Source organism: Centruroides sculpturatus, unplaced genomic scaffold (genome assembly GCF_000671375.1).
Source record: "Centruroides sculpturatus isolate CEXI.00-Female unplaced genomic scaffold, Cexi_2.0 scaffold648, whole genome shotgun sequence".
Taxonomy (NCBI): domain Eukaryota; kingdom Metazoa; phylum Arthropoda; class Arachnida; order Scorpiones; family Buthidae; genus Centruroides; species Centruroides sculpturatus.
In genome coordinates, this window is record NW_019392627.1 from 97,083 (window position 1) to 113,067 (window position 15,985).

Genomic DNA, 15,985 nt, shown 5'->3' on the forward strand with positions numbered 1-15,985 from the left:
TCATCGATCATCGCGATATCGGAAAATCTCCGGACGCTAATCATTACTGCCTTCGATAGGCACTTCACGTAACGTGATGTAAAAATACATCACGATACGTCAAAGTCACGTCTCCCCGTTCCGTTGTTTTACGTGCAAGTTTTTATATAGTATTGTCATGTTAACTTTAACGCTTAGCCAATCAAGTATTAAAATTTTTGCAATTCTTTTCTCAACGATCATACAAAATGGAATACGGGTATTTCCCGTATAACACTATAGTTAGGATTCGAAAAAGTGCCATGTTATGCGAATGCGTGCTATACGAAGGGCAAAGAACTAGTACAAAACATAGGATTAGGTTCCAAAAATTAGCAAAAGTCTTCTGTTCTTTTTCGTAATTAAAAGAAATATGTTTATTAAAGCAATCAATAATTAACTAACAATAACAATGAAAAGTATTGATAAGTACGTTAATATTAATTTTTCTTTACTGCTAAACGTTGTTAAACGATGACGTTTTCTTTTTGGCAAAATATCGTCTTCTGAGCTTTTTGTTGACCTTAATCAACTTTGAACACTTGGTGATGCCACAAGGCTGGTTTTCACTCGGACGAGCCGATTTTTAAATTCATGGTCCGGATTAATTTATTAATTTGTCCGGTTTTGGTAAAAATTGCGAAATTATGATGAAACAAAATAAATTTATAAAAATATTTGCGAATGTTTTAGAAACGATATAGTGCAAAGAAAAGAACAGTGTTTTTGCGGTTTTATAGTTAAATAGGCTCTTTTGGATTTTTCAGAAAATAAGAAAAAGCTATTCAAACAAGAAACCAATAAGGTGTACTCTCTTGCATTGAAATATTTAAATAACTACTATGATATCGAAAATGCATTTTTTATTTCAGTTCAAATATTTAATTTAAAAAGTAATGTTCCAATTATACAAGATTGCTGTGAACTTGATAAATATATAAACAAAGCTTGACTTCAAAGTAAAAGGTGACGATATTTTTAATGAACTTTACACAATAAAGGAAAGAGTTGGAAGCAGAAAAATTAGTTCACAGTTATGGGCATTTATATTTAAAAAAATGGAAATTTTCCAAACGTTCAGAGGATAATTAAATTTATATTTAGCATTTTAACTTCTAATGGGTAAGTTGAAAGATGTTTCTCTTCAATGAATAACTTATGGTGAGATAAAATAAACAGATTAACACCGGAAAATGTTAAAGTTAAACTACTAATTTGCAGTAACATAAAAATTGAATGTAAAAATCTTTACGAAGAAATAATAAAAAATAAAAAACTTTTAGCAGCAGCTAAGAGTGTCTAAAAATACGCTTTTAAGGCGGTAAATAAAAAATAATGTAATACAGTAGAGCGTCGATTATCCGAAAGTCAATCATCCGAAACGTCAATTATCCGAAAGAATTCCAGTCGGCAAATTTAAATTTTCGCCAGTGCTGTGGCGCTGCAATCTTTGGCTATGTCTTGGGCTACTCAAATATTTTACATTTTTGATACTAAATTAACTTCTGAAGTATAAGTTTTTATTGTTTTCATATTTTTCAATATACAGTATTTATTTTGTTCGTACAAAATAAAAAATAATTTTTAACGATACAATAGTCTTCGTTAGGCTTAACATCGACGAAAATTCAACGCGAAGCGACACGCAACGGAGAAAAATGTCAAGATGGGAAAAATTAATATATTTTTTCTTACATAATCGGTTATCCGAAACAGCGATCTTCGAACAACCCAGTCCCCAATTGATTCGGATAATTGATGCTCTACTGTATTTATTTTTGTGTAATTTTTTTCAATTATTTTCATATAGTTTATTATTATATGTAACCATTACTGATTTTAGTTTTCAAATTTCTATATTTATATTATATATTGTATCAGATACAATGTATCTTTTGTAACTTATTATTATTAATGTTGTTATGTGTTATTATTTATTATTCTTACTTTTATGCATTATTTTTGCAATTAATATCGACATTGGACTGTTATTAATTATTTCTGGATATGCCACGTCTGATTATTGCATTACTTTAATAATATATCATGTACATGTTTACCTTCTAATAAAAGAAATATTTATTTTCTACTCACAATAAAAAAACCTAATTTTTATATTTCTAAGTATAACTTGCTGATTTTAAAATGTTCGGTCAGCAATTTTGAAAAGGTGGCAACACTGCCGAACAGACAAACATTTTGATTTTTCTCTACTTTTATTTCATAAAATATCTATTTTCGTTTGCTTGCGTTTGCCTAAGAGATCTTTAAAAGTTTAATCTTTTCATGTAGTAACTTTCAATTTAATCTATAAACACAAAACATTGTGACAGTCTTTCAAGACGTGCGACTAAATATCCAGATGGCACAACGCGCTGATTGGTCTGCTGAATGACGTCAACCTACGAAAATCGGTAATGTTGATCGATTAGACAAAACTTCGTATTGTTGTTGTTGTTATTGTTGTTGTGAGAGTGGGCAGACATTATCCAATAGTTATAGGCATTTCATCTAAAACTTGATAAAAGGCACTTATTTATAATTTCACTAGCTCTTGTGTGTATTGACATTAATTGAAAGTTTAGCAATAATTTTAACATTAAATTACGTGATATCAAAGATTTTAATGCTGAGATATTTTTAAACATCAAGAAGTAACTTTTATCTGTTTTGTATTTTTGTAAGCTTTTTTGTACATTTACTATAATAATAATAATATAATCAAAAACAACAAATGTAAATTGCAAATTAAGTTTTTTTAACATTCTTTATTAGACAATACAGTATTTTTAACCTTACAGAAACTTGTATTTAATGTTTTATATATATTACAACAGAATATGTTAAGTAAAAACGTAGATTAGTTAACAATTTAATATATATTTTCACCTAAACATAATTCATACTTTTTAATGCATAATTGTTAAAACATTTTAAATAATAAGTTATTTTTTTTTACAAATCCATTGGTTTGTTTTTCAAATCAAATCCTGTGGAAACTTAAATATAGACACTGGATATATATTTTCCTATGCAACCAGGTACACAGCACATACAAGGCATCTAGAAATAGNTGTGTGTCCCTATATTTCACTTTTCAGCCAAAACTACAAATCGCACATGAATGGTGTTGGTGTGTGGTAATAGCCCCAAGTATCCATTCGTGCACTATGGTGGTTGCGTCTCAATAGCTATAAGGGTGCGGGAGATATGCGGTTGAAAGTGGTTGACTTCGAAGATTTTTATTTCGATTTTTAAAATGTTCGAACCGTTTTAAATTCGAATTCGAATTTAAATTCGAATTGATTCGATTATAGAACGATTGTAAACGTTCCAGAAAATTGATCAAATTGAAAATAGTTCGTTTGACTGGACGTAAAAATTCTCTAATTAGTCTGGAAACGGGGGACCTAATTCTTGCATTCTGTGCTATAAGGGTGTGGGAGATATGGGGTTGAAAGTGGTTGACTTCGAAGATGTGTAACAATGGAAGTGTTGAGTAACAAAGGAAGTGTTAATATAAAGCGGCATGCAAGATTTACAGGCGGTTTTTGCGTTTTTGCGTGTCCTTGCAGCTAGATTCTAGATTACTTAGAAAAACAGTATTTTATATATATAAAAAAACTATATTACATACAAATAAAAACCCAGCGAAGCGGGTCCTTGCAGCTAGTTTACATATATATCCATAATGGAACTGGATATATGAAATTTCTGTAAATTTGAGAAGTATCGTTTCTTAACACACAGATTTTGAACTGACATTCAAAAGCACAAAATTTCTATTGACAAAAAGAACTGTCAATTCTAACTAAAGCATTAAAACAAAAATTCTGATAAGAGTAATCTATAGAGAATATTCATTATTCAAAATTATTCAATAACTTTTACATTTAAACTTTATAATTTGTTAAGCGAGATTTGTGAAAATTTCTCTTTCAGAGGTATACAAAACTTCGTTAATTTTATTGTTTCATCTAACTATATTAACGCGCGCTCGCGCGCACTCGGGGGGGATCGCCGACCCGCTCATTCGCAGGGTAAATTGTGGCAAACAGGCGATCACTTGACCCGTAGAATAATTTTCGGAGGGCTATATCTCGGGAAGGATCGCGCGTAGGGGTATGGTTGTTCTTTTATTGTTCGCATAGAGGGGGTCGCCAACCCGTCATTCGGAAGGTAAATCTTACCGTCCCAATCGCGTCATACGGATCTATATTTCCACCTATTAAACATTCTATCAATACTTTAAAATAGTATAATTTGTTTATTTACCTTCGCTTGTAAACCTCGATTATAAATGTATCCGCCATTTTTTCAACAAATTTCCCGTGAATCAATGCGCGACGTTCACTGAGTCACAGGATGTTGTAAACGTGCGGCGCAAGGTTAATCAAGGCATATAATAAGGCAAGTCATGACATAATACAGTAGAACCTCGATTATCCGCCCCCCGATCAACCGACCCCTCGGTTACAGTGGCTAGAAAATATAGTGTCGAAAGCGCTTATATTCCTCCATTATAACCATTCGGTCCATACATCGAGGTTATTGACATCAACGTCACAGACAAGGTGGCGTTGATGTCAATCGTAGTGCTACTTTCGCTTTGGTTACGTGATATCCTTTCTTACAAGAACATCGAAAGCGATTAAATTTGTGCTTGTAAAGTGAATAAATCCTTAGGAAATGGCTGAACAGAAACTTTACTGACTTGTGTATTTCTAATTTATAGATATTACTCTACTGTAATTTTTAATTCTTTTATTTTTGTNTATGCAAGTTTGTGTGTGTATTTATTTATTTATTATTTTTTAAGAAAACAATACACGGTAGGTGGCGCTTTGCCTAGCGTATTCTTGTAATTTATAGTCGGCAGAAGTTTAATATTTACTGTAGTTTATTAAGCATATTTTTAAAATTAATTAATAATGAGTGAAGAGAAAGATGCGAAAGATGAGGTAATTAGAATTACTGTTCATACTTTCTATGTTTACGTATTGATCGAATATTTCTTAAAAATCGCTCATACTTCAAAACAATGAAAAGGAAACACATGTATTTTTGGTATGTGCAATTTTAAAATATGGCACCTCTTAGCTATAGTCAAAAGTGTGCTTTGAAAGAATACCTGAATGATAAAATTCTTTAAAAAATGAGGATATACATAGATAATTAATTTGAGAAGCAAGAAGTACAGAGACTATTATAATCTTATAAAATAAAAGTTTAGGAAGATGACATAAAAAATATGTTTTTGATAGTTTAGATAGGTTTTTAATATATACATAAAGATAACATCTGTTTGGATTTTATCAGTCTCCATGTTTAATGACACAAAGAATTTGAAGAGCTTATTTCCAAAGTGATGTATCTCCAGAAAATATAAATTTCCAAAAACTGCAAATTTTAAATAATTGCAAAACCTTAATTTGGTACAGAACTTTATTTTTATATTCTGAATGTAGATTTAACAGTGAAAAAAATTTTGAGGCAGAGGAAATAGTTTTGGTACTTCAAATCATGGACTTAAACCACTTTGAAACAAAATTGCAGCATTTAAAAACAACAAATACATGGTCAAAAACTTGTAATACAGTTGTCCTTCTATAGTCTGACGTTTTTTAATCTGACATTGCTCAGTAGTCCGACGCACCTCCCATCAAGGTACCCGTCTCCGTTACGTGTCTGCTTGCACAGAAGCATGTCACGATGTGAATCTCCCCATCCAATTCTTACTCGATGACACACATTTCGTGTGTTTTATGTAAGCAGTTCTGTTCGAACAGTTGGAGTAGAGAATATTGTAAGTTACTGCTAGCAAAACAATGCGAAATATGTAATTATTTTCGGTAATCCGGACACTTTTGGTAATCTGACACACCTTTGGTCCCATACCTGTCGGATTATCAAGGGACAACTGTATTCAGTCGACCCCCCTATAATTACGGTCCCTATAATTACGATTCCTATAAAACTACGAAAAAATATACGTATTTTGGAAATGTTGAGTCGGATTAGTGTAGAATCGATTAATTTTATGGAAGAAAACCTTTCAATCAGCCGTAGTCCGTAAACTTGACACGTGTCGGGTGTGATTGGAATGACTTGTAAGAAATCGGATTCCTAATAAATTGGAACGTATCTATATCTTATAGGGGGGTCGACTGTATAAAAACAAAAGAAAATATACAAAATAAGATACAAAAAAATTAAAATCACACAAACTTTGTTCATATGACTGAAGATAATAAAAATGATGTTTAAAAAAATTTACTAATTCCAAAAGAAAAATAAAAACCTAATAAGTACATAAAATTATTAATGAAAATAATATTGTAATTGTTCTGTCACAGTACTTATTTAGAATCAACCACTTTCTAAACAAGAAAACACTTTTTGTAAAATGTCATTGCAGTGTGTTCATCACTTATTCCTAGTTTATTTCTTCACATCATCTATCTTTTCCAGCTAAAGTTTATTCTCCAATGGTAACAAATCAACTAATAGACATGACCATTTATTACCTCTTTTTAATATTGTATGTTTGCACATCCCTCATCTATCAGAATAGTGCATTTTGCAACAAACATATTTATAGTTTATTCTGATTACTTTCATTTCAGATACTTTAAAATGAATTTTTGACTTAATGTGTGAATAAATTGCAAGTTTCCAATTACCAAGTTGCAAGAACATATACAGGTATACCTTGACTTACGTCATTTCGAGTTACGTCGTTCCCGATTCTACATCGTTTGTCAAAAAAGTATATGGAAAAATAAAAATCAAGTTTAAGTCATTTTATTCGACTTTATGTCCATCCGCCACAAATATTGAAGTTGTAATATCACTAGAAAAGCGTTTAAAGCACATAAAATCATATTAAAATATATACATTTACAAGTATGTACTGTATTTACAGTACTTGCATTCGTAAATTTAGATTACTTTTTTCTGTACTATATTAAAAACTAAAATTTATTTGTTTGTAAGCTTAAAATAGATCCTTATTAACCATATATTATTAAAAATGCATTAATAAATAAAATACTGAACCGGGAATGGTAATTTATGGTTTATTCTAGTGACAAGTAGATTTGGAGACAAGTAAATTCGAATTACGTTGCCTCTCCTGGAACAAATTACCGACGTAAGGCAAGGTATACCTGTACTGTACTTGTCCTATACACTCAAAAATTTTATTCTAGTCTTCTGGTAAAAGAAGCAGTTCAGTTTTTCTTAACATTTTGTCCACCCTTCCAAAGGCCCTATCTATGGGTAAATAACTGTGACCATGCACCAGATATGTAATCTCAAAAATTACACTATATATATGTGAAAGTTTACTTAGCATTGCAAATGTGTAATTTTTGTTTTGTGCACTGCATCCATCACAAAACAAATTAATTTTCGTCATTTTTGGATTTTCCTTACAAAAATTTCTACAAAAAAGCATGCGACCTCTTTCTAGCATATCGACTGAATACTTTTTAACCTTCTTCAGAAAATGTGCCATTATTAAAGAAAAATTAACAAAACAAACATAATAGTACTTGCACTTCAGAAAGCATTCATTACTGTGACACAGCCACATGACCAAAATACATTTTGTAAGTGGCTGTATGGAAATGTGACAGTTTGGAAATAAATACAAAACAAAAAATGTCACATTTGAAAAGAAAACCAATTTTTTGATATATTTTTTAACAGAAAAAAATGCCCATTTTGGAAAAAAATGTTGTAGCACTATAGAGAAGCATATTATCGCTGTGTCGGTGCCATGAACTAAAAAAATGGGGATATGTCTCTTTGAAAATAAGCTCTTCAGTTGTGGGCTAACAACAGAGAAAAGTAGAACTTCTGTTGATCAAAAGAGAACAGAACTACATCACTATTAATATATGAAGTGTTGTGCACTAAACTTATTTAGTGCCATTTTCTCTTCTCTTTTCCACACTCATGAAGTATTAACCAGCCTAAATCAACATTAAATGCAAGAGAATGGTACTCTATAAATATAAATAAACAGAATGTAACATATAACAATATGTTTTAGAAATTAGAAATAGCACTAGTGAATTCATTGTTATTTCTATATCTTAGCGATAACAGATCTACTTTAGTATGCTCATTAAAGGATCAAACATACTTGATCCTTTAATGAGAAAACTCATTCAATACCCTATTACTAAAGTCTTATTTGAATATGAAAGAAAATTTAGGGAGTGTTTTTTATATGTATATTATATATATAAAATTTAATTTCAAATTATTCCAGAAATATTATAATTATTTTTGAATTATATGAAAAAGAATTTATCAAGAATCATATTGAAGAAAAGATTTGTAAATGAAGTCTTTAATTTTAATCTTGTTTATGATTTTCAATTAAAATAAAATAATATTAAATAAAACTTATTTTTTCAGACAGTGCAAGAATTCAAACTTGAAATTGAAACAGAGTTAAGGTTTGAAGTTGAAGGAAAAAATAGAGTTACTGTTGAAGTAAGATTTATACTTTTTTTTATGTTTATGCTGAATGTATTTATGTACATAAACTTAAAATATAAACTGCTGGCAAAAAGTATTTGAACATGATATAAGTAAATAAAATCATTTAGTTTAAGCAGACAGTGCAAGAATTTAAACTTGAAATTGAAACAGAGTTAAGGTTTGAAGTTGAAGGAAAAAATAGAGTTACTGTTGAAGTAAGATTTATACTTTTTTTTGTATTTATGCTGAATGTATTTATGTACGTAAACTTAAAATATAAACTGCTGGCAAAAAGTATTTGAACATGATATAAGTAAATAAAATCATTTAGTTTAAGTTCATTTTATAAGAATATAAAAATGTAATGTTCAAAACAGAAATATAAAGCTTATTCATTGGGTAATTAAGTGTTTACCACTTTAATTTCAAATGAATTAACCAAACCATTTTTTCAAAAAAGAATTTTTATGTAAAGCAGTATTGGAAAAAAGTTTTTGAACATATAGGAAGTTGGAAAAAATTATTTGAACACTTTTAAATGTACAGATTTGAGAATTCTAGTTTGAATAGAAGAAACCTTTAGCTTTAAAATGTGTGTTTGCATAATTTTCTAAATAAACAGTGATATTTTACCTGTTTTTGCTTAAACAATGGCCACAATCAAAGAATTTATTAATGGTGTGAGAAAACAAACTATAAAGCTGCTACAAGATAGAAATAAACCAGAGAAGATGCACTCTATATTGGTGTGTCGTTAGGAATTGTAAATTACACTTTGATAAAGTAAGAAACAGGAGACAAAAATTCACGTCAGAAATGGTTTGATCTAAAAGCCAATAGGACTTAAGATCACCTATCGAAAAAAATATATTAAAAAAAATGAAAAAATGTCTTCCAAACAATTAAATATGGAATGGAAGAAAAATAAATGTTTGTGACAGAACAGTAAGAAATGGACTGAGTGACAAGGGATTTTCACTTGCAAAGCCAAAACAAAACTCTTTCAAAAAAACAGTCATTTAAAATGGTGAAGATAACACTAAAATTATACCATAGAAGACTGGAAAAAGGTTATTTTTTTTCAAATGAGTCATATATGCATTGGGTGTAGTAATGATAATGCAGGAAATTTTATTTGGAGATGTTTAGATGAGAAATTTAAGGAAGACTGTCTGCTAACTTTTAAATTTTTACTTTATAAAAGTTTTTGTTGTGATTCATAGATGATTCTGTAATACATTAAATTTTCAAATTCAATTCACATGATACTGGGAAAAAATACTGGTTTTCACTAAGTTTGCTGAGAGTTTTAAAAATAGTTTTACAAGATGAGTCAGTCTTGACATATCTGACTCAAGTGAATGAATTCAAAAACTGGTTAACTCATAATGATGACAATATTTATTTGGCTCATTACATCTTGCCAAATTTCATTTAGTGTTAAATACAATGGAATTAAAGCATTCACAAGACATGACAATTACACAAAGCATGAAAAAAGAAGTACATCTTTTCATTTACCTTCTCCTCTCCCTAGTCGCTGCATCAGCCAATGAGACAGTTTCCAAAGATGACAATACTAGATGACATGATGGGATAGTTCTTTGAGTAAAAGGGAGTTAGCTGTAATTTTTTTGAGGGTAGTGTTGCAATATTAACTTATCTGAAATAAAATTACAAATTTATTTTGAAGTATGCAATAAAAGCAGGCATATCCACATATAAATGGAGAATTCTCACATTTCTTTCGAAAAGCAGATGCAAAACTTAACGAGTGCCTACCTGACAGTCTCGTGAATACTATAAAAGAATTGTTTTTGTCAGAAAAATAAAAGGCTGGAATTACAAGGGAGAGTTTCAAAGTTTGGAGGAATACTATTCGATCAGTATATATACTAGGTTGAGCATCGATGTCGACGTCTCCCGCACTCTGAAAAATTTCGAATTGTTGCCCAAATACAAGGGAAGACCAATCAGTATTCATTATTTTACGTTGCTTCTTCTTGTGTTTGTTCTGTGGGGTGTTCGTTGTCCAAACATAAAAATCTTTCGCGAAAGTGTTCATTATCTGATTTGTTTGTTAACCGATCACCCACTGTATTGTATTTACTCACATATAAGACACATATACGTGTATTTACTCACATTTTGCATGCACACACAGTATATATATATATATACTGTGTATGCATGCAAAATGTTTAAAAGATATTTACAAAATTTTTGAAAATGATTCTTTAATTAGGTAATATAAGTGTTTAGAGAAGGGCTTCTTAAATTTTTCCTATTCCTGACCCAATTTTTCTGAGAAAATTTTACATGATCTCCAGTATATAGTATATAAAATAGGTATGCAAATAAAATCACCAATAATAAATCATAAAACAATTATTTCAAAACAGTTCTTTGATATATATATTTTACCATTTATTGCCATTTGTTAAAGACAAAAGCAAATTTGCATGCTAATGAAATTGATATGCTTGTTTATTTTTACATAAGTTAAATCTTGGCTGAATATTTGATACTGTGGGATGCAGGGAATTTTCAATGTTTTCCATAGTTGACCAATATTTTGATTTTATACTTGTTAGTGCTAAAAGTGCCTCTTCACATAAACACATAGTATAAAATTTTACTGTTGTCAAATTTTTTGTGACCCCATTCTTAATATTTGCTTAATTTCACTCAGCATATTAATTAACATTACTTTCCAGTTTTGTAACATAGAGGATCTTCCAAAATGAATGCCACCATTTTTAATTACCATAATTATGTTTATTATCTGGAAAGTATGTAATGTACATTAATTGATAGAGTAACCATCTGAATTTCATTTCTTGTCCACATTAAAATGTCTTGTCATCTATTACCTCCAGAAATAACCATAAATGAAAATGGCAAGTCAACAACAAAAAAAGTGCTTTGTGTTCTGCAGTTTACAAAGTTGGAATCACCCATTGTTGTACAACTTGAGTAATTTGCAGGAGCTGTAGAATTGTGGCTGCTGTGAGATGAGTGACAATGGATATACTGTAGTGCGTTTAGGAAGAATTTAAGTATCAGTTGGGTGTGTGCTGTGTGATATGAGGTACACGTATTGAGAAATTATAATGGGAAATTTGGACAGTTTTCCAATGTTTTAATGTAAATTACAATGTTCTCGGGTAATAATGTAATTACAATAATTTAAAATGTTAGAATTCTTTTTGAAAGCCTCTGAATTTTCTGAGCATATTGTATTTGAAATATTATGTATATGATTAATATGTATATTATTATTATTATTTTTAGCTTAAAACAGGTTTGGCAGAAATATTTGGCACAGAATTAGTTAAAAACAAAAAATATGTATTTACTGCGGGTGCCAAAATAGCTGTATTTACTTGGCATGGCTGCACAATTGAAATATCCTTTTTATTATGATGTAACTAATTTTTAATTTATTTTTAAATATGTTAGATATAGCAGATAAAAACTGAATTGTAGAGAAGCTAAGTTTATTACTAAGTGAGCTTTAGTTTTAAAATTCAGTTGTTTCAAATTATATAATTATTAACTTGTAAATAATATTTTTATTATTGCATTTATTAATTTTGTTAAATTATATTAAAAATTGAAAATTTTATTATACATATGTTTATTGTAACTTATATATCAGGTAGTCTAACCTTTTCACAATAAGAACCATATAATGTCATGTATTTCTGATAGGTACATAACTATATCTTGTATTTGAATGGTATTTTATTATAACCTGTGTGTGTGTATAGAGGAATAGCACCAGAATTTGACCCTTACCCCTAAGTAATAAGGTAAGGGTCCCTAACATATAGGAGCTGCAATAAGGCTCTAGAAGAACTGCAGTAGATATTGTGAAAAATTTCATCATTGCTTTATTGTAAAAGTACCAAATCTTATAATAAAAGGTTGGCATTTGATCATTTCACTGTGGTTATATAATAAAAGTAATTAATTAAAAATATGAACTTGTAAATTATATAGATTTGTAATAATTTCTAAGTATTTGTATAATATTCAATGCACAGCATATCTCAGGTAAACTATCTTATACTTATCTATCTAGTTCTAGTAGATGTAGAAATTTAAAATTTTGGTTATGTTAATGAATCTAAAACCTACACTTTCATACTTTTTGTTGTTGATAACATTCATATCTTTGGCTCCATATCAACTTCATATCTTCAGTTCCATATTAACCCTCTGAACTTTATTTGAATAGTTTTTCTAGGTTTATTATTTTTGTTGTTATGAAAACAATTAAGTTTTTTTGTTTACTTGAGTACAATTGGATCATTTATGTTTCAGTTTGAATGTATGGAGAGGTCTATGCAAGTTTGTGTGTGTATTTATTTATTTATTTAGACTTATTTTATTTTTACCAAAGTCTTTTATATTTAAAACATCAATAGTATTTAGTGTTTTATNTGTTAGCGAACCCTTTGTTAAATATTTCGAATATCACCACTGGATATATAGATACTTCGCTGGGTTGACATCATTCAGCTGACCAATCATAGGGTTGTGCCATCTGGATATTTAGTTGGGTTTCAGGTTCATTTAGAGCTGTCACCACAGCGACACCTGGTTTATAGAAAAGCTAGAATAGGAAGCTAGGTCAAGGTGGAAGAAATATTATACAATAGGTTCTCATTAAAGAAAACCTAGTGAAGGGCATAAAACAACATTGAAAATTTCAATATTGTATTCTAAAATCCATGTGCAAATATGAGACAACACGCATGTTTGTTCGAATAAAAAAAAAAAAACATCGAATGACGGTGTTTGCCTTAAAAATTGTGAAATTTTTTACGCGGATGTCTCCAATTTTTCGAATCGTGTTAGAGTGAAACAGTGTTGTAGGAATGCCACGTTGTACGAGGAATACCTGCACATTTCTACTTCAAAAATTATGTTTTAATCTTTCAATATGCATTCCTCTATTTTTTCCTTCCGTAGTTCCTGGACGTGCACGGAATTTTGGGACAATTTTAATTGGATGAACTTAAAATTCTTCCTGTCAAATTGATCGGGATCGATTCCAACGAAACGACATTGTTGAATTTGAAATGGCTTACTAGCATATAACGTCATATTATGCCGCTTACGTTACGTTACGTGTGTCTGTCTGAAAACATCTTAAGTTTATATTTTCCTACACTTGGAGTCGTAAGCTGATCGAATCCGGACCGTTGGAAAACCCCAGAAGTTTTTCGTGGGAGGTCTGTTCTGGAAAAACGTCGGGCTCATCTGTCACTACCTGGCTGTTCCTTTTGGCTATCACGGTTGCAGCCTACCGTTCTTGGAAACCCGGGACGGGTCGAAAAATCGCCAGAAATTTTTCGGGAGAGGTGGTCTGTTGTCGGGCACCGTCTCTCACCACCCGGCCTTCCCATTGTGGGCCTAGCCGAACCCATAATGGGCTTGCTAAAAGAGACCTTCTTAGTGCCCAAAGAGCGGAAAGAGTTAAGAAAAAACATCCCGGCTGTCCCCATTACGGGCCTGGCCGAACTCACGATAGATATAGAAAAAGACTCTCGTAGTGCCCACATGAAAAAAGTGTTGGAAAAAAAGAACAGTCATGACTTTTTTGAATCAGTAATTAGCATCATGAACGTTTCGAAAAGTTCCTGGAGATTCCTTGACCCGTCCGGATTCGATCCCGGGTCCCCCAGAGCGGTAGGCTGCCACCTTAACCGCTCGGCCATCCGGCCTGCAGTTATGGTGGTAACCTACCGCTCTGGGAAACTCGGGTTCGAATCCCGACAGATCGAAAAAGTCCAGGAATTTTTCTGGTGGTGGTCCATCCGGATATGTCGGGCCCCGTCCCTCACCACCCGCCGCCCCATTGTGGGTCTGGCCGAACCCATAATGGGCTTGCTTAAAGAGGCCCTCTTAGTGCCGACAAGGCAAAGAAAGTTTTTTTTTTTTTTTTAAATTACATGTTTGTAGGAGCATTGAAATATAATATATTACATCTTCCGTTAAAGTTTAAAAATTCAAAATTGCCATTCAGGGACCCGAATATCGAAATTGAAGAAGCCTAATGGACCGGAGAATAGGCAGACACGAATCACATGGAGAAGGACCCGGAAAGCACTTGCTATACTGATGATTTTTGTGTAGAATGCCAAATTTTAAATGAGCTCATTGATTCGTTTTTAATTAAATAGAACCGTAGATTTCGACCGGTTCCTGCTAGTTTTGTTTTTTTTTTTTTAAATTTGATATTTATCTTCTTGTTAACCATAAAATAACTAATTAAAAAAACTGTTCTTAAAAGGAAAAACAAAAATTTATTATTTATCTCAGTCATAAAATTATTGCAATAGCAAAAATAATTTAAATACACGATGTATTTGGTTATTTTATTTATTATTTTTTAAGAAAACAATACACGGTAGGTGGCGCTTTGCCTAGCGTATTCTTGTAATTTGTAGTCGGCAGAAGTTTAATATTTACTGTAGTTTATTAAGCATATTTTTAAAATTAATTAATAATGAGTGAAGAGAAAGATGCGAAAGATGAGGTAATTAGAATTACTGTTCATACTTTCTATGTTTACGTATTGATCGAATATTTCTTAAAAATCGCTCATACTTCAAAACAATGAAAAGGAAACACATGTATTTTTGGTATGTGCAATTTTAAAATATGGCACCTCTTAGCTATAGTCAAAAGTGTGCTTTGAAAGAATACCTGAATGATAAAATTCTTTAAAAAATGAGGATATACATAGATAATTAATTTGAGAAGCAAGAAGTACAGAGACTATTATAATCTTATAAAATAAAAGTTTAGGAAGATGACATCAAAAATATGTTTTTGATAGTTTAGATAGGTTTTTAATATATACATAAAGATAACATCTGTTTGGATTTTATCAGTCTCCATGTTTAATGACACAAAGAATTTGAAGAGCTTATTTCCAAAGTGATGTATCTCCAGAAAATATAAATTTCCAAAAACTGCAAATTTTAAATAATTGCAAAACCTTAATTTGGTACAGAACTTTATTTTTATATTCTGAATGTAGATTTAACAGTGAAAAAAATTTTGAGGCAGAGGAAATAGTTTTGGTACTTCAAATCATGGACTTAAACCACTTTGAAACAAAATTGCAGCATTTAAAAACAACAAATACATGGTCAAAAACTTGTAATACAGTTGTCCTTCTATAGTCTGACGTTTTTTAATCTGACATTGCTCAGTAGTCCGACGCACCTCCCATCAAGGTACCCGTCTCCGTTACGTGTCTGCTTGCACAGAAGCATGTCACGATGTGAATCTCCCCATCCAATTCTTACTCGATGACACACATTTCGTGTGTTTTATGTAAGCAGTTCTGTTCGAACAGTTGGAGTAGAGAATATTGTAAGTTACTGCTAGCAAAACAATGCGAAATATGTAATTATTTTCGGTAATCCGGACACTTTTGGTAATCTGACAC

At 30.9% G+C, this 15,985-nt stretch overlaps 1 protein-coding gene across 1 annotated transcript in view; it reads left to right on the forward strand.

Moving 5' to 3' along the window:
• Positions 1-4,845: 4,845 nt before the first annotated feature.
• LOC111617773 (polyribonucleotide 5'-hydroxyl-kinase Clp1-like) overlaps positions 4,846-15,985 on the forward strand; it is a 49,279-nt gene continuing 38,139 nt past the window's right edge. Inside the window, exons 1-3 of the mRNA XM_023359061.1 lie at positions 4,846-4,979; positions 8,449-8,526; positions 11,809-11,922. Of these exons, the coding sequence (XP_023214829.1) occupies positions 4,950-4,979; positions 8,449-8,526; positions 11,809-11,922 (222 nt within the window). The 5' untranslated portion in view covers positions 4,846-4,949. The remainder of the gene's footprint in view (positions 4,980-8,448; positions 8,527-11,808; positions 11,923-15,985) is intronic.